The sequence below is a fragment of the Girardinichthys multiradiatus genome, chromosome 24 (assembly GCF_021462225.1).
Source record: "Girardinichthys multiradiatus isolate DD_20200921_A chromosome 24, DD_fGirMul_XY1, whole genome shotgun sequence".
In the NCBI taxonomy this organism is placed as follows: Eukaryota; Metazoa; Chordata; class Actinopteri; order Cyprinodontiformes; family Goodeidae; genus Girardinichthys; species Girardinichthys multiradiatus.
In genome coordinates, this window is record NC_061816.1 from 12,594,828 (window position 1) to 12,614,046 (window position 19,219).

Consider the following 19,219-nt stretch of genomic DNA (forward strand, 5'->3'; position numbering starts at 1 on the left):
CCCCAAGGACGTCAATCAAGTCATTTAATTTTCTTTAATGGGCTGACACAGTTTTAAAGGTGCAAATGAAAAACACTCTGTTTAGAGTTTAAATGCCTGCCCATTTCTAATTATTTTATACTTTAATATTTTAATTCAAGTTTAATTTATGTGAAATGTGTGGCGTCAGCAGTAACAATTAACATTATGAATGAACAACTGCAGTTGAAAAGGTAAGCACCAAATTTTTTTTAACAGAAACTAATTTTAATAGACGGAGATAACATTAAAAGTCAACACTGAAAGCAAAACAATCACCCCCCCTTGTTAAATAATGAATTAACTGTAATTCAGTACATCTTTTGGATAGTTGATTTAAATTTTACTCAGGTTGCACCTGTCTGACAACTTGAAGTGGGTTTAAGGTTCTAAAAAACCAACACATATAACCCCCCTGACATAAAGAATCTCCAGTGAGAGCCATTATCCACAAATGGAGAAAACATAAAACACTGGAAAGTCTTCCCAGGACTGACCAACATACCAAAATTACTCAAGGAGTGCATCAACGACTCATCCAGTAGGTCACAACAGAATCCAGTCCAACATATGAAACTGCGAGCATCACTTACCTCAGACTTCATCATTCAACACTATAAAGAGACTGGGAAAAAATGAGAGATCCAAGGTGAAAACCACAGCTGACCTAACAGAACACCAAGACCCGTCTCACATCTGCAAACAAACACCTTGATGATCTTCAAGACCTTTTGACAGAGTGCATCTGTTAGATTTGATTTAAAACTAACACAGCATTTCAGAAAATGACCATCATACAAAAGGCCATGCAAGGTGGTGACAGTGTGGCCCGCTATGCTGCTTCTGGAACTAGATGACTTGCTGTAATTAATAGAACATTGAGTTCTGCCCTGTACCAGAAAATCCTGAAGGAAAATGTCAGATAATCAGCATATGACTTAAAGCACAAGCATACTTGGATTGCGCAACAAGACAATAATTGTAAAGCACACCAGCAAGTTCTGAAAGGACAATAGTAAAAAGAAATTGAGGTTTTGGAGTGACCTAGTCAAAGACAACACTCAATCTGACTGAGATGCTGTGGTGTGACCTTAAACAGGTTGCACATGCTCAAAAACCTCTAAATGTATCTTCATTCAAAGTAAACTTTTAAGAGGAGTGGGCAACCATTCCTCTACAGCAATGTAAAAGACTCATTGCAAAGGCTCTATGGCAACTGTTAAGCTCAAGGGTGGCACAACCAGCTAGTGCGTGTGAGGAGTAATTATATGGTCGCATACTGTGAGACCACATTGGTTTCGACAGCTTCTTTCCTAATTAATTCATCATTTAAACACAGCATTTGGTATTTTTCACAGTTACCTTTGGTATAAAAATTTGTTGGACAACATTTACATAACAAATGCATGAACGATTGATGTAGAAAGTGGGCAAATGCTTTTCATTTTAAGCTTTCTTCTTGTTCTTTCTTTGTTTTTGTGATTATCATCCGTTCCCTGGATCAGGAGCTGATTTTTGTCTCTTCGCTATTCTGAAACTTTACATTCTTGGCTGTTTTGTTCTTTGAGTAAAAACCAAACATTCATCAAAACCCACCAAGGGGACGTTTCATCTAACAAACCAACACTCTGACAGCCAACCACTGAAACTAATTTTCAATATTCTCCTCATTGTCTAATTTAAGGAAATTTGGATGCATGACTTAAATAAATAATATCTAAAGGTACGAAGTCACTCTGAGTTACTTCAGGTTGATAAAGTGTAATAATCTGTTATAAGCAATAGGAGCCAGGAAACACAGATCAGATTAAAAATAAATGGGAACGGTGTGTAACACAAATCTTTTATATAATATACAATCTAATCAAACTGTACATGGCATTTGGGCATTTTAGGAAAATTGATGTTAATGATTTTAAACAATATGTAACTACTTCAAAAATAAACTCATTACAATTATAAAATGGAAATAGGAAACAACAACATAGCAAAGATTGGGTAGAAAACAAGGACTAGAATTTGCAAGGAGACAAACTGACCTCGAGTCTCCTGGCTGCACCCACCATCTTTGTGTTTTAGTCTTTTTTACAGTTGTGGCCTGCCCACTTTGCTGCTTGTATTGAATATTGTCTTTGGCATTAAGTCAGTAATATCAATTATGCAACATGGAGAATAGAAAAAGGTTTTCCATCACAGGAACACCATTGCGTCATTGAAAACTTTGTTTTTTACTGAATTCTACATTCTGCCAGACAAAGGAACCCTAAACTGTGAAAAATTAAGCTTTGAAAATATACCTGCAACTATCATTCTAGGATACTTCACTTCCTGGGCCCGCTCTCTATTTCTGCTCCAGAAAATTTTAAATAATCCTAGTTTCAATGACCTTTCATTGCCCAAAACCCATTTCAAACAACAGCTCTATAACTTGCAACCAGTGTGGCTTCTAATAAAGCCGTACAATCTAAAAAGGCAGGGAACAAAGGATAGGGGTCTGGCTCAAATGGGGTGTTCATTTATCAGTGGACACGATTCAAATCCATGCTCCAGGCAATGGCTTGTGAAGCTTCGCAAGATAGCCCATCGGGGCTTCTGCTGGGAAAGCAAAAAATCCTTTGATGAGCCTCGGGCCATTCCTGCACCTGTGCCTAATATACATGGGTAAAAAACCCAGACGCAAGCAGCCACCGGATGGAAAAAAAATAAAAAAATGGAGAAAAAAGATTTCCTTTGTGTTTGCAAATGTGGATGTTCCTCTGCTTTCATCTATCTCCCTTAAAGTAATAATTCCTGCATCTGGAGAGAAGAAGGATGCAGCATTCATGTAAGGCCTACACAAACATTTACATTCTTACAAGCACAACAACTGCAACTTTAGGTTTAAATTTTGTAGAAAATGTAAATTACTTGATGAAATCAAAGCAATACAAAACTTTGCAAAGATGTGCGGAAAGCTTTTACACTTTCTTCGTTGCCTGAACTTCAATAAGTGTGTAAACCTAGAAGAAGGTTTAATGGAGAAGAAAGGATTCTTTTTTTTTATTGGATTCCTTGGAGTCAGATAACCCCCGAGTGCGTGTGTGTGTGTGTGTGTGTGTGTGTGTGTGTGTGTGTGTGTTGGATATTAAGAGTAGATTTACAAGTCTTTGTGTTCACAAAAGATCATAAAAAGAAGCTGGGACTTACCAGAACCTCTCTTTGACACAACTTTCAGGCAATGGACCACAAACCCATGAAGCAGGATCAGAAGAGGGATGGAAGCTTTCATTTTAAAAGTCCTAAAGGGAAACAGAATTGAGAGTTATCATTCCACGCAGACACCAGGTTAACATAAAAAGATGAGAAAAGGTTCTGACAGGTCAATCAAAGCTACACATCCAAACTCGGAAAACCTTGGAGAAAGGACAACAATAGGGCATCTTAATGTGCAAGTTTGATTCAACTAGTTCTATATTATATAAATGAGAGCAGAGCTTACTGTCCCTTCATAAACAGGTCAAGACTACTGATGTCACAGGCATCAAGAACAATTTGTCTCAACGCAAACCTGGCTTTGCTGCTCTAGGAACAACCAAGAACTCCAGCCTTATTAAACGTGATAAAATCATGTGCCTGCTAAGATCAAGATATCTTTCCATTAATGTAATTGTTATGGAAAGCGGTATGAGAAGCAGACAGAAAGAGGCTAACTCAATATACATATTTAAAGCCTGATGTGATGATAATTCTGATAAAATAAAGCATTATTTTGTTCTGAGTGCAATGTAAGGTAAGTCTTAAAAGGAGTAATTGTATGATTCAAGCTGGAGAGATTATGCGTACATCATGAGTAAGTCCATGATTTCAACACATAGGGAAACTGTAGCATTGTCCACAATAAAGCAAGTTTAACATCATCATCTACTCAGAAGGTGCTAACCAATAACATGTTCTGACACTTGCAACTGCCAAAGTTTTATGGTGAGAAGCGTAAACTGTTTGGGGATAATGACAAGAACAATGTTTGGAGGAGACAAAACAAGGGTTTCAAACCTTAGAACATCGCACCAGCTATCATGCATGGTAGAGGTAGCATCATCCTAAGGGTCTGTCTCTATGTCAGAGGCACTGCTGCACAACGTGGATGGGCTACTGAAGTATAAACACAACCTTCACCTTAAACCGGAAACTAGATGGTTGAAACTCAGACACAGTTGGGTTTTTCATCAGAACATTGATTCCACACACACATCAAAACTAAACAACGTCTGGAATGGCAGTGATATCAACCCTACTGATAATTTGACAACTATGCTTAAAAGCTGAGTACGTGGCAAGAAATAAATCACTTCAAAAGGAACTCATTTGGTCATTTATCATTCACAAACACGCCGGCTCTTTGTAGCAAATAAAAAGAGCCATATCTTCATCCATCACTCACGCTCTGCTGACAAACCACGCAGACAGGAGTGAGACCTTATTTTGATGTGCACAATACATGGCCAATAACATGCAGCCAGACTGGGATCATACCAATATGTGTTAAGAAGGAAGGGGTACTCCAAAGACCGTCAGTGTTGATGCATTAGTAAAGTACACGGAGTGGCAGAAATACATGGAGCAGGATTTAAATAAAAAAACACGGAGAGGGGAAAAGTAAAGAAATGAGCAAAAACCAACAAAAAGGCAACAGTCAGTGCAATTTCAGTATCGGAAACTACGAATCTCAGCGCAGAAAATGAAAATATCTGTCATAGCAGGATCAACATGATTCTGTGTTATTTAAAGGTTTGATTGACATTTAAAACAATAGGGACTATGTCCTATTTTACTAACAAAAAGAAAAGAACCATAAGGCTTTTTTTAAAAACACTGAAAATACAATAAAGCTAACCAGCACACAGACCTGTCATAACTTTTAAATTAGCCTATAATAGCTGGCACTGAGTGATACTCAATAAGCAGAAGTTGAGGGAAAACAACATGAGGGATGTCTGGGAAGGTGTCGGGACAACCACACAAAGCACAGACTAGCACAGAAGGGATAGGTAGAACTAATGACCTGAAAAAGTTTTCTAATCTTCTTCAAGGTTTAGCCACTCTACTACAGCCCCCATTGTCAGTATCCTGCTCCTTATCTCCTCCTTTCCGGAGGCTGCAGTCATTTTCCCACCCTGCCCGCTTTCCTTCACCTCTCTCCCACACCAGCCTCCTTCCCTCCTCTCCCTTCACACAGCCTCCTCCATGGTTTACAGCTGATCAGGTGAGGGAAGAATTGAGGAAGCTCCAGCCCTGAAAGCCAGCAGTAATAAAGTGCACCCTTGGATTCTCAAGATCTGTGCGGCTGAACTTGGGGAAGCCACTACAATGAGTCTTCAACCTGAGCTTGTGTCTCAGGAGAGTGCCCACGAATTGGAGGAAATTATGCATTGCTCCTGTCTTAAAGAAGAACTGACCCAGAAGGCTGAATGACTTCTGACTGGTGGCACTCACATTACAACTGATGAAGACTATGGAGTGGCTCTTCCTCAACGTCCTCAGGACACAGATAAAGCATGCTGAGAACAGTGTGCAGTTTACCTACCAGGCAGAGTAGGCAAACTGTTAAGTTTGCCATCCTCTACCTCCGACACCAAGCCCACTCAGACCTGGACAAGGGAAGCAGCACTGTCAGGATTCTCTTCCTGGATTTTTTGAGTGCCTTCAACATGATCCAGAACCCTGCACTTCTGAAAAAAACCACCAGAATGCAAGTAGAGCCCTGCCTGGCTGCTTGGATTTCCAACAACAACATCAGCAGACCACAGTTTGTCAGGATGAAGGACATCATGTCTGACACCGGGTCAGCAGCATTGGAGATCCACAGGGGACCATGCTGTCCCCATCCTCTTCACTCTGTACATCGCGGACTTCTGTTACAACTCTGAAACGTGTCACATCCAGAAATATTCAGATGATAGTCCTCATGGAGAATGGTGTGAAACTTTGTTGTCTGGTGCCACACAAATGGCCTGCAGCTCAACAACTGGTCATCAACTTCAGGAGGGACAGGCCCAGTCCAAGACCGGTTCTGTTAGGAGGGGAGGAGGTGGAGGTTGTGCAGACCTAGTAATAGCTTGGGTTGTGGCTGGTCAACACTCTGGACTCAACCAGCAACACAAGGCAGCTGTATAAGAGGGTCTAGAGCAGGATGTACTTCCTGAGGAGACTAAGATATTTTAACATCTGCAGAAATTGCTACTGTGGATGTTTTATCAGTCTTTGGTCACCAACATTTTGTTCTACGCTGTGGTGTGCTGGGGCAGAAGCACTTTCCAGACTGGATAAACTAATTAGATGGGCCAGCTCAGTGGTCGGTACAAAGCTGGACTCTCTGGCAACAGTGGTAGAGAGGAGAATAAAGCACAAACTTCCTGGCTATTCTGGACAATGCCAGCCACCCTCTTCACTCTGTCATCAGCATCCAGAGAAGCCTGTTCAGTGGGACATGGCTCCTTCCAAAGTGCAGGACTAACTGAATGTAAAACTCCTTTGACCCTGTGCAATCAAGCTGTTCAACTCCTTACTGGGTAGAAGTAGGGCCGACAGGAGTACAATAGAAGTACAGAGAGACTGTGGGACTGTAGGACTGGAGGCAGTCAATCAGTCAACCAATTAGTCAAACGGTCAGTCAGTCATTTTGACAAAGTTTTAATGTTTTAAATATTTGTATGCATGCATGTAAAAGTCCTGTGTGTGTGATGAAGATGTCAATTTTCATGAGGGACCATCTTTTAGGGATAAAAAAAGATTTATTTCCATCCATCCATCCATCCACCCACAGTTGTTTTGGAATCTTTAAAAAGTGCCAAACTTCACAGCATAACTACCAGAATGAAGAATGATCAAATACCCCATCTGAATTGTGCCAAAAGCTCACACCAATGGCTGTACAAGCATAAAGGTTTTTGGTCCCCTATCAACTTGCCAACGGACACCTCACCAAACAGTAGTGGGGTGTTTGCATTTATTTGAGCCCATATGTTTACGTTGAAACCTGCACCCAATTCTTGGTATTATTAGGAACTGAATTGAAATGTTGTTTATTCCACTCAACCTGGAATAAGAATGGTTTAAATCAAGCATTAACAACCCAAATACTTCTAGGATAAATGCCCAAGATTATTGGATACAAATTTCTTATTGCAGCAGTAAGTCTCATTTTGAAAGACAACTTGGATTTTATAATATTTTCTCTGAACAAATATCAATGTTTGGCCAAACAACAAATTTCTATCTCACATCTACGTTTGATTAATTTCTACACCTCATTTTCTCAAGAGTGGATTTTTTTTTCTCGATTTCTACAAGATTTTGCCCAGCTTTGACTGCTCTGTGCAGTTTGATACATTGTTTATCCAGGTCGGAATATCTAAAAGATAGTTAAAGACCAAGCAGAATTTGGTAATTTCCCCAGACTGATGAGAAAGAACAATGTAGATATTTTGTTTTTGTGCATGGTTTCAAAAGAGTAGAACAAAGACAGAACAAAAGTGTTGATCACACACTATATAAATATTTTTGGCTGCTTTGAAGGGTGATGTGTGTAATAAAAACTACAGGCGTCATCTCAAGAAGCCCTGCTGCAGCTGGAACTTGTGCATCATTTATAAGACATAAGATAAAATACAGGTCCTTCTCAAAATATTAGCATATTGTGATAAAGTTCATTATTTTCCATAATGTCATGATGAAAATTTAACATTCATATATTTTAGATTCATTGCACACTAACTGAAATATTTCAGGTCTTTTATTGTCTTAATATGGATGATTGTGGCATACAGCTCATGAAAACCCAAAATTCCTATCTCACAAAAGTAGCATATTTCATCCGACCAATAAAAGAAAAGTGTTTTTAATACAAAAAACATCAACCTTCAAATAATCATGTACAGTTATGCACTCAATACTTGGTCGGGAATCCTTTTGCAGAAATGACTGCTTCAATGCGGCGTGGCATGGAGGCAATCAGCCTGTGGCACTGCTGAGGTCTTATGGAGGCCCAGGATGCTTCGATAGCGGCCTTTAGCTCATCCAGAGTGTTGGGTCTTGAGTCTCTCAACGTTCTCTTCACAATATCCCACAGATTCTCTATGGGGTTCAGGTCAGGAGAGTTGGCAGGCCAATTGAGCACAGTGATACCATGGTCAGTAAACCATTTATCAGTGGTTTTGGCACTGTGAGCAGGTGCCAGGTCATGCTGAAAAATGAAATCTTCATCTCCATAAAGCTTTTCAGCAGATGGAAGCATGAAGTGCTCCAAAACCTCATGATAGCTAGCTGCATTGACCCTGCCCTTGATAAAACACAGTGGACCAACACCAGCAGCTGACACGGCACCCCAGACCATCACTGACTGTGGGTACTTGACACTGGACTTCTGGCATTTTGGCATTTCCTTCTCCCCAGTCTTCCTCCAGACTGTGGCACCTTGATTTCCGAATGACATGCAGAATTTGCTTTCATCCGAAAAAAGTACTTTGGACCACTGAGCAACAGTCCAGTGCTACTTCTCTGTAGCCCAGGTCAGGCGCTTCTGCCGCTGTTTCTGGTTCAAAAGTGGCTTGACCTGGGGAATGCGGCACCTGTAGCCCATTTCCTGCACACGCCTGTGCACGGTGGCTCTGGATGTTTCTACTCCAGACTCAGTCCACTGCTTCCGCAGGTCATCAAAGGTCTGGAATTGGCCCTTCTCCACAATCTTCCTCAGGGTCCGGTCACCTCTTCTCGTTGTGCAGCGTTTTCTGCCACACTTTTTCCTTCCCACAGACTTCCCACTGAGGTGCCTTGATACAGCACTCTGGGAACAGTCTATTCGTTCAGAAATTTCTTTCTGTGTTTTACCCTCTTGCTTGAGGGTGTCAATAGTGGCCTTCTGGACAGCAGTCAGGTTGGCAGTCTTACCCATGATTGGGGTTTTGAGTGATGAACCAGGCTGGGAGTTTTAAAGGCCTCAGGAATCTTTTGCAGGTGTTTAGAGTTAACTCGTTGATTCAGATGATTAGGTTCATAGCTCGTTTAGAGACCCTTTTAATGATATGCTAATTTTGTGAGATAGGAATTTTGGGTTTTCATGAGCTGTATGTCAAAATCATCCGTATTAAGACAATAAAAGACCTGAAATATTTCAGTTAGTGTGCAATGAATCTAAAATATATGAATGTTAAATTTTCATCATGACATTATGGAAAATAATGAACTTTATCACATTATGCTAATATTTTGAGAAGGACCTGTAGCTTTCATTTAACAGCAAATGTTAAGAGTTTGCATGATGCACCAGATAACTTTCACATCACATTGCTCGAATTGACTGATTAACTCTTGTTTATCTCCTTGTTGAAGGCATTCAGGCATCACAAAGATATTTCACAATGCTGCATCAAAAAGCCTAAACAGCCGCAACACCCCTTGAGAAACTCAGTTATGTGAAAGTGGCCAACAGCCAAAGATGGCATAATTGGCAGTTTCTCCTCCTCAAAGCCCTACTGTCATCAGTGCTTGCGTCATGCAACAAATACCTCCTTAGAAATGCTGCTCAGTAAGACACAAAAATCGTATCTTTATTAGTTTTACATTTTGGAAGCAACGTTGGTTGATTTACAACAGATGACATCAGTTCTTGAACCGCCTTTTGCTGTGATTACAGCTGTAAGCATGTTGGACTATGTTTATACCAGCTTTGAACATCTAGAGATGGAAATGTTTGCCCATTCTTTGCTAGATTTCTCAAGCTCAGTAAGATTATGACTTATCAATTTTAAGCATTGACAAGGATTCTTAATTAGTTTTAGCTCTGGACTTTGACTAGGCAGTTCTAACACAGGAATCTGCTTTGATCTAAACCATTAAACTGTAGTTCTGGCTGTATGTTTAAGGGTCATTCTCCAGCTGGAAGGTAAGGATGACACATTTATGCAGCATCTAACAGGTTTCTTTCCCCCAGTGTGGTCCTTCCATCTTCCCATTAGCTTTGACCAGTGTCCATGTCCATGCAAAATAAATGCATACCCACAGCATAATGCTGCCACAAACATGTTTCACTATGGGGATGTTGTGTTCAGGGTGATGTGCAGTTAGTTTTTTGTGTGGTTCAAATTGGGGCTCATATGACCACAGCTCTGACCACTATGGCTTGTGGTAAACTGCAAACAGGACTTTCTATGGCTTTCTTTCAACATTGACTTTTTTCTCACCAATTTTCCATAAAGACCAGATTTAGGGCATGCATAGCAAAAGGTTTTGTGTTTACATATTCTCCCACCTGAGCTGTGGATCTCTGCATCTCCTGTAGAGTTACTATGGACCACTTATCTGTTTCCCTGATTAATGCTGGGCTCTTGGTAGGTATGTAGGTGTCTGTACCCTTTTTATATAATGGATTCAACAGCGCTGTGTAAGATGTTCAGAGTTTGTAATATGTAGCCTAACCCTGCTTTAAACTTCTTCAAAGCTTTCCCCCCAACCTATCTGCAGTGTTCCTTGGCCTTCCTGATGCCATTTGTTCACTAAGGCTTTCTAACAAACCTCTGAGGCCTTCGCAGAACAGCTGGATTTATATTGAGATTAACTTTCGCAGGTGGACTCTATTTACAAAGTCTGTGATTTCCCAGGTAACTTATTGCACTGGATGTTACCCAAAGTAAATGGTGCTGAACACAAATATACACCAAACTTGACATTTTTATTTAGAAAATAGATTGAAAAACAATACATCCTTTTCCTTCCTTCCTTTCCACTTCACAATATGCAATACCTTGTGTTGGTCTGTCACTTAAAATTCCAGTAGCATAAACTAAAGTTATTGTAACAAGACATCATGCAAAAATGTTTAAGGGAAGCAATAAATTGAAAGTATAAGTGTGATAGAACCTGGAGCACACAGTACCAGTATGTCTGGGTTTCAAGTTTTTCACTCCAAATAGTCTATGGTGACGATGTTCCACCTCCGCCCAGTTATAGAGAGCAGTACTTAGTTGAAATGGCAAACAAATACAGAAAAATTAGCTGTTTTTTAGCATGTAGGACCAGAGTGTATATGGTATCTTCTGAGGATGTTGTTTTACATTCTCAAATCTAGCTGGGAGGCTTGGAAATGTTGGCCAAGTTGGTTCTCAAAGTATTTTATACCAATTGTGGTGAGGAACTCTGCTACAAGCAGTAAACCAGGATGCTGCTTTTTTCTTACGTGGCAGTTTTTTTATTCATGAGCAACTTTCTGCAAGTAATATAGAGAATGTTTGCTTGATATGAACTCTTTGTTTATCGGTACACAAAAAAAAATGTGCAGACAGCCTTAAAAAACTATTCTTGCAATGCAGTAGCATAATAGATGGAAAATTTTGAAAAAGTCCTACTTTAACTTGATTAAATTTATTCAGTGGGGGAAAAATACATTGGTAAAAATTATTTTAACAATATAACCATTGACAAAATTTAACCAACAAATTTTTGGGAAAGAACTTTCAGTCAGTAAACAGTAACTTTTTATTTCTCTCAGGCACAAATATAAACGGACATAGAGGCCCATTTTATCCAAAAATGGATAAAAATTGTTTTCAAGAAAAGTGTCATATTGAGGTAACAACCATTAGATGCCAAGTATATACTAGCTAGATATGTTGGAGGCATAAAAAAGCCCTTTTTGTCTTGCCATCATAAACAAATGTGGAGTTTGCTAAACAAAACTCAAACAGGAGCTTTTTCGAACAAAAACGCCAGGTGGGTCTGGTGTAAAGCAAGGGATAAATATGTGTAAAAAAACACTCATGTGCTCCACATGGTGGAGGACCTGTGATTCTGTGAGGATGGTTTTACCACCAATGGACTTAAGAGCCATGCACATGATATCACAAGACTCTTTGCAATATCAGATCATTTTTAATAAACAAATTGGCAGCCTCTGTCAAAGTTACAAAAATAGCTTATCATTGGGTCCTTTAATAGGTAGATATCTAAATCATCACAAAACTTTTTAAATAAGACAAAACATTAACTTTCTCTTTCATGGCCTAAATTCTATAGTAAACCTGTGCATTTACTATTACTGAAAGCATAAGATGGAGACCAGGACTCTTGTAAAATCTTATAGAAGAGAAATCCTGCACTATTGGCAAAAAGGTGCTGTACAGACAATAGTCTCATTTCAGCTTGAGTTTATGATACTGCAACAAAAGCTGGGTTTATTTTAAGGCAGTTATACTAATTGAATAACTTAAAAACAACCGGGGTAACAAGCAAAACAAGCCTATTTCCGAATAGTTTAACTTAATTTGGTTTAAGTGTTTTCAATGAAGGGGGCTTATAAGAAGGAATGTCTGATAATGCTGACATATAATGTCCAATTTCTATGCTTCTACCCTATTTCCAAAATCTTAGTGACGAAGTTAAAATATCGCTGCTGCTGTCATCCTACTTCTTACAACATGATTATTAGTAGTTGACGTGAAAGATTAAGCTGCTGATCTGTGACAACTGTTCAGGCATACATGAAAAAGAAAAAAAAAAGTTAGTCATCTCCCTTCTAGTAATAAATGGATACTAGACAAAGAAAAATGTAAAATCTTCAAAATAAAAAAGTGTTTATTATAGCTTTTCGAAGATGATGCTGTCACCTGCCTCTCATTTTTTGATTGTCTTTTTTTTTTAAGTAGCCACCTTCTCCCCTTCCCAGACAGTTTTTGCTCCAAGGTGGATTCATCAAAAATTCAATTACCTTCAAGGATGACTGTTAGAGAAATGGGGCGCTATCTCAGCCCCCTGGCGGTTTGGAGTTAGCCCTGGAAGTGCATCCTCTTCACACTCCAACATTTCCAACACTCTACCACCAATGCTCTATTTACTACATCCTGCCAAATAGATATTGAGATTGTTTTCTTTTCTTTTTTTTTTTTTTTTACAGATCTCATTCCAAATCATGCTCAGTCTGAAGCACTAGCATATCTAATAATTCTTTATGGCTCTTCATGTCATCTGTGAACCTGATATCAAAAAGTATATATAATCTGACAGAAGGAAATAATAACACTGACTTTTTGTATAAACTCTTTCTGGTTGCTTGAAAAACTGCGTAATACAAAGCTGCCTCCACAAAGATGCATTTCAAAAGAAGAAATTATATAATTACCTATTTTTAGAAGATGATACTACATGATAATGTCATTGCTGGAGTTGAAGTAAACTGAGCTAAAAGGCCTGCTTATGTCATGTTTTATGAGCCTTTCAATACAACATTCTAGTTGAATACAGCAGGACTGCCCACCTTCTGCAGCTGTTCATAAAGCTTTTACGAATTCTGTCTGGTGATAAGCATATGACGTTTAGCCTTCAAACAGCTAGAAAGACATAAGAAAAAAATGCTGAATTCTTTAGACAAAAATGTTTCATACAATCTAAATGATGGTCATTTCCAATGTTTTTTACATTACCTATAACAAAAGACACATTCATTGACAACTTTATAAGGGACTCCCAACCAGTACCCGGTCTGACCCACTGTTGCCTTCGAAACTGCCTTAATTCTTGGTGGCATAAATTCAACAAATTGTCAGAAACAATCAGAGGTGTTGGTCCATGATGACTCGATTGCAGATTGCTGCAACTTTGACTGCTACACATCTATTATGCATATCCTAACATTGCTCGGATTGAGATCTTGCAACTTTGGAGTCCATTAAAGTCACTGTCATGCTGAAGAAACCAGTTAAAAATGATGTGAGCTTTGGATATGGCGCGTTTTTGTGCCTAGAGGAGCTATTAAGGTCAGAAAGACATGGACATGATCAGCAACAATACAACACAATAAGCTGTGGCTTTCAAACCATGCTCTGATACTATGAGTGCCAAAACATGGGCACAAACTATCCTCCACACTATCACACCACCAGCCTGCACAGTTGATAGAAGATAAATGAATACTTTCATTTTGGCCCTACCATCTGAATATTGCAGCTGAGGTAGAAATCTGTGAACATCTTTCCAATCTGATACTGTCCATCAGCACCGGTTCCCCCCAAGGATGTGTTCTCTCTCCTCTGCTCTTCTCCCTGTACACCAACAGCTGCACCTCCAGTCACCAGTCTGTCAAGCTTCTGAAGTTTGCGGACGACACCACTCTGATCGGACTCATCTCTGATGGTGATGAGTCCGCATTCAGATGGGAGGCGGACCATCTGTTGGACTGGTGCAGCCAGAACAACCTTGAGCTCAACGCTCTAAAGACAGTGGAGATGGTTGTGGACTTCAGGCAGAACCCAGCCCCACCTGCCCCCATCACCCTCTGTGACTCCACAATTGACACTGTGGAATCCTTCCGCTTCCTGGGAACCATCATCTCCCAGGATCTCAAGTGGGAGCCAAACATCAGCTCCCTCATCAAGAAAGCCCAGCAGAGGATGTTCTTCCTGCGGCAGCTGAAGAAATTCAACCTGCCAAAGACTATGATGGTGCACTTCTACACAGCCATCATTGAGTCCATCCTCACCTCCTCCATCACCATCTGGGACACCGCTGCTACAGCCAAGGATAAGGGCAGGCTGCAGCGTGTCATTCGGTCTGCTGAGAAGGTGATTGGGTGCAGTCTACTGTTGCTCCAGGAACTGTACACCTCCAGGAACCTGAAGCGGGCAGGGAAGATTCTGGCTGATCCCTCCCACCCCGGTCACAGACTCTTTGAAACTCTCCCCTCTGGCAGGAGGCTGCGGTCCATCTGGACCAAAACCTCACGCCACAGTTTTTTCCCACCTGCCACCAGCCTTGTTAACAAAGCCCGGAAACCACCCTGACACTCTCCCTCCCCTCCACCTTTGTTTTGCTGACAGGACACCTGTAACCTGCAACTCTACGCGTTACATTAACGCTCAGCTTGGACTCGTGCTTTACTTGCACTGCCATACTTACACAATGATCACCTGCACTGTTGTACTGCTCTGGCACCCAATACTGCTCTACATTGCATGCAGTTAAAAGCCTTCAGCTGATTCAAAATGCTGCAGCAAGAGTTCTGATGAAAATTAAAAAGAGATCATATTTCTCCTATTTTAGCTTTCCTTCATTGGCTCCCTGTTAAATTTAGAATAGAATTTAAAATTATCCTCCTCACATATAAACCCCTTAATGATCTAGCTCCATCATACATCAGAGATCTGATTGTTCCATATGTTCCTAACAGGGCACTTCGTTCTCAGACTGCATGTTTACTGGTGGTTCCTAGAGTCTCTAGAAGTAGAATGTGAGGCAGATCCTTTAGTTATCAGGCTCCTCTCCTGTGGAACCAGCTCCCAGTTTTAGTCTGTGAGGCAGACACCCTGTCTACTTTTAAGGCTAGGCTTAAAACGTTCCTTTTTGATAAAGCTTATAGTTAGAGTGGCTTAGTTTTTCATGGAGGGAGCCTTCCTCCCTCCCTGTTGGTTGGAGTAAAAGGGAGTCAGATTTAGCCTAAACCGGCTCAGTTATGGTTAAGGTGCAAACACACCCTCCATTTCTGCTACCTGTATGACCCCTTCTCTTTTCCAATGGTTATAATCAGTCTGACAGAGAGATGTATCCCAATCCTTGTGGTTTTTAGTATAACAATGACCATCAGAGGGGCCCTTTGTGGGGTTCCTTGAGACGACATTGTTGTAAATAAGCGCCGTTTAACTAAATAATCTGAACTGAAACTATCTGTGTAGTTATGCTGCTATAGGCTTAGGCTGCTGGAGGACATAACGACCACTTTCACTCTCTTCGCTACATTCTCACACTACTCTCCAATTTTGCATTATTTGCTGTTATTTCAGCTTTTAACCGTGTTCTCTCTTTTCTCTTCCTAGAAGCTACACTTGGCCTGGCTCTGTGTCTACCTGTGACACCTTTCTGGAGAGGGGAATCGTCCGAGCTTCTGCTGGCAACAGCTTAATGCTCACCCTCTACCGATGATCCACATAGCCCTGTCTTTTAGTGTTTAACCCTTTCTCTCTCCTAGACATGGAAATTGACTGAGCTTTTACTGTAACTAACTCTATGTGCTCTCTTTCAGACTCTAACCTTGAAAACTGGCTCAGAGTTTATCTGTTCTTTCTTTCTAGGTGAAACGACTAAAGGAGCTACATCCATTAACATTTACTTTTCCTTCCCATAGAAAGTACTCCTGGATCAGTGCTTCTGTGTTCTTTTTGTGTCTCTGCTCTGTTCTCTCAAACCTCCAGTTGGTCGTGGCAGATGGCCGCTCACACTGAGCCTGGTTCTGGTTCTGCTGGAGGTTTCTTCCTGTTAAAAGGGAGTTTTTCCTCTCCACTGTCGCTACATGCATGCTCAGTATGAGGGATTGCTGCAAAGTCAACGCCAGTCACTGTCCACTGTCTCTACATGCTCATCTGGGAGGAGGGAATGCTGCAAGTCACTGGCTGGATGCAATCTGCTAGGTTTCCTTAGATAGAAACACTTTTTATCCAATTTGAATAAATAACTAACTCCGACTGCATTGTTCAATGGTTAGGATTAATTGGAATGTATGTACCTGACTGTTGTGAAGTTCCTTGAGACATGTGTTGTAAATTGGCGCTATATAAATAAAACTGAATCGAATTGAATTGAATTTACTCTCACTCGCTTAAAACTGTGCACATATATTTATATTATATTGTAGATATGTTTATACTGTTTAACTGTTTTCTCTATTTTTGGACCATTCTCGGTAAACCAAATGAAAATCATATTAACTCAACAGTTTCTGACTGAAACAAACTTCATGCCACATCCAGTAACTTAAGTGTCTATTTTTTCCTTGTTCTGATGCTCAGTTTAACTCAGGCTAGCCCTCTTCAACACATCTAGATGCAAAAATGCATTGACTAGTGCATATGATTTGCTTATTTCATCATGTGTGTCAACATAGCAATGAAAAAGTTGTACCAGTAAAGTGGCCTTTTAGTATAATTATATTTTTCCAAACGGTAAACTATTAGCATAAAAGCGACATTAAGAGGTTATGAAAGGCAGCTTACAGTAACGAAAGACTGATTGAGGTGACAAAAGAGTAGACAAAAGAGGTCAGGTATACAAGAAAAGGTGTGCGTCTATATTTTAAGGTCATGCTCAAATTCTGCTCACATTAATTATAAAATGCTGTATAAGAACAGTGTGGAGAATTGTGCTGTTGCCTCAAAGGATAAGGATTATAGGTTTAAATCTTAACAGTGGCCTCCCACAGGCTTTCTCCAGGTATTCCCAATATACCATGGAGTACAAAAACATGCATGTTAGATTGTTTTGGCAATCCTCAATTTAGTATGAATGTTTGTCTCTGATTAGTATTAATAGACCGAAAACTTGTCAGCTGACTGCATGAGACCGGCACCATTTCCTTTACTCTGAGTAAGATAAGAACGTATGGAGGTCTTGCAGTTACATTACTTTGTTCCCCTAAGTGGCAAAAAACTAAGTGGCAAAAAACTAAATTTCGCTCCCATACCTAGTTATTGGATTCAGAGTGTTTGATGTGAATTTTATCACAAATTAAAGCTGTTGGCAACTGTGGAAATTCTAGCAACCTACTAGAAAATATTGGGACTGTGGACTTCAACCTTTGAGTTTACCCAGTTATTGAGCACAATAACGTGTAAATAAGCGTGTTCTTAAGTGACATTTACTTTTAGGAACTTATAACTATTCAGGAGTTACCAAGAACTGTACCGTTTAAACATTAGCGTATTTATGGAAACAATGTTTGCAACACTACCCCTCAAAGGTGAAGGCTTGGTGACTGGTGTGCGAGGGTGTCGACACAGTTCAGGTTGTTGTATGCAGATATCTGTCTTTGTAGAGAGCCTTCTTTAATAATGTGTGCCTCCCTTCTTGTTTTAATTATAATATGTACTAAAGCTTCATGCTTCAACAATCAAATCAGTTTATCCCAAGTTATTTCTGCCTCCTGGTTCTGTTCTCATTTTGCAGAAGCCTGCTGTAGGCAAAGAGCGAGACCAACTGTGGGTTTGCAAGTAAAGCAGGGAAAATGGGAATGAATCTGCTGCTTAATTTACTCTATTTCTACCCTCTTTTCTGACTGTTGTACTAGTAAGTACAGTTGAAATAACAGCACATGTAATCTTTAATTTACCTCAGAAACAGCAGAATTATGATTTTATCGAATGAGGAATGTCTCCTTTGTAGCACTTTAAAGGTGGCTACAATAAAACATTTTGTCTTGATGAGCCACTTTGCAGTAAAAAATGTCAGACTGTGTTTTTTTTTATAACTCATAGAAGAAAATAGTTGAATTGAAGCAGCTTCATTAACATTTTGGTTAAATTGTTTGTGAACAAAGAAGAGCAGAGAATTAAACTGATGTCAAAGAGCTGGCAAATGCCAGGTTATAAATTAACAAATCAATATGCCAATTAGTGCATGACGTCATGGCCTATATTGATTATATTTTATAAATTAATGAAGAATGAATCTGAACTAGTTCATGCTGGGGCTGCCAATTCAGAAAATAATTGAGTTTTAATATTAGAATTGAATTTTATGTGAAACACATCATAAAGCAAAGCCAGAGTGCAGTTAAGACTTGATGCCCAGTTGTTCTCGATAGCAGGATGTTTCAGCGAAATTCACGTCACAAGAACCTAAATGGGCTTTCTGGTTGCAAGAAAACAGGTTCTGGCAACCATTTTATGTCGCCAATGACAGCTTATACAAAAGAACCCCAAATAACAAGTAGCAGTCCAGACCCAGATGAAGCCTCAAGTGGACCCTACACCTTGTACAATTTTAACAGATTTGTTTTTAATTGCTATGTTTTCCCACATTTATGGTTGTCCGTTTCAAAGGTGCACAGCAGTTCTAGCCTTTAGGGTACTCATGCATATATGACAAGAGGGTAATGAAGAACATCTGCACAACTTTCTTTAAAATGATCCGAACTAAGAGGGGGGCAGAGAGATTGTCAGACAAACTAAACATGTTCTTTCTTTCTTTAGAGAATTTAAAACCTTTCTAAAATATTAACATGCAGCATTGAGTTTTCATTTATACAATATATGTAAATTCCACCAATTTATACCAATTTATGAAATCATACTCATCAAAATCTAAATTGAGGATCTAGATCTTAGCACAGACCTCCCAGGAGTATGCTTGTTTTTGTAGTCAATAGATGTCCTTACAAGGTTTATATAGTGCAATGAGTTTCCCCTCCTGT

At 39.8% G+C, this 19,219-nt stretch overlaps 1 protein-coding gene across 3 annotated transcripts in view; it reads right to left on the minus strand.

Moving 5' to 3' along the window:
* LOC124861661 (interleukin-1 receptor accessory protein-like 1) overlaps positions 1-19,219 on the minus strand; it is a 445,259-nt gene that overhangs the window by 328,382 nt on the left and 97,658 nt on the right. For all 3 annotated transcript variants that reach the window (XM_047355550.1, XM_047355548.1, XM_047355549.1), the window contains one exon: positions 3,205-3,296. In XM_047355550.1, the coding sequence (XP_047211506.1) occupies positions 3,205-3,286 (82 nt within the window). In that variant the 5' untranslated portion in view covers positions 3,287-3,296. The remainder of the gene's footprint in view (positions 1-3,204; positions 3,297-19,219) is intronic.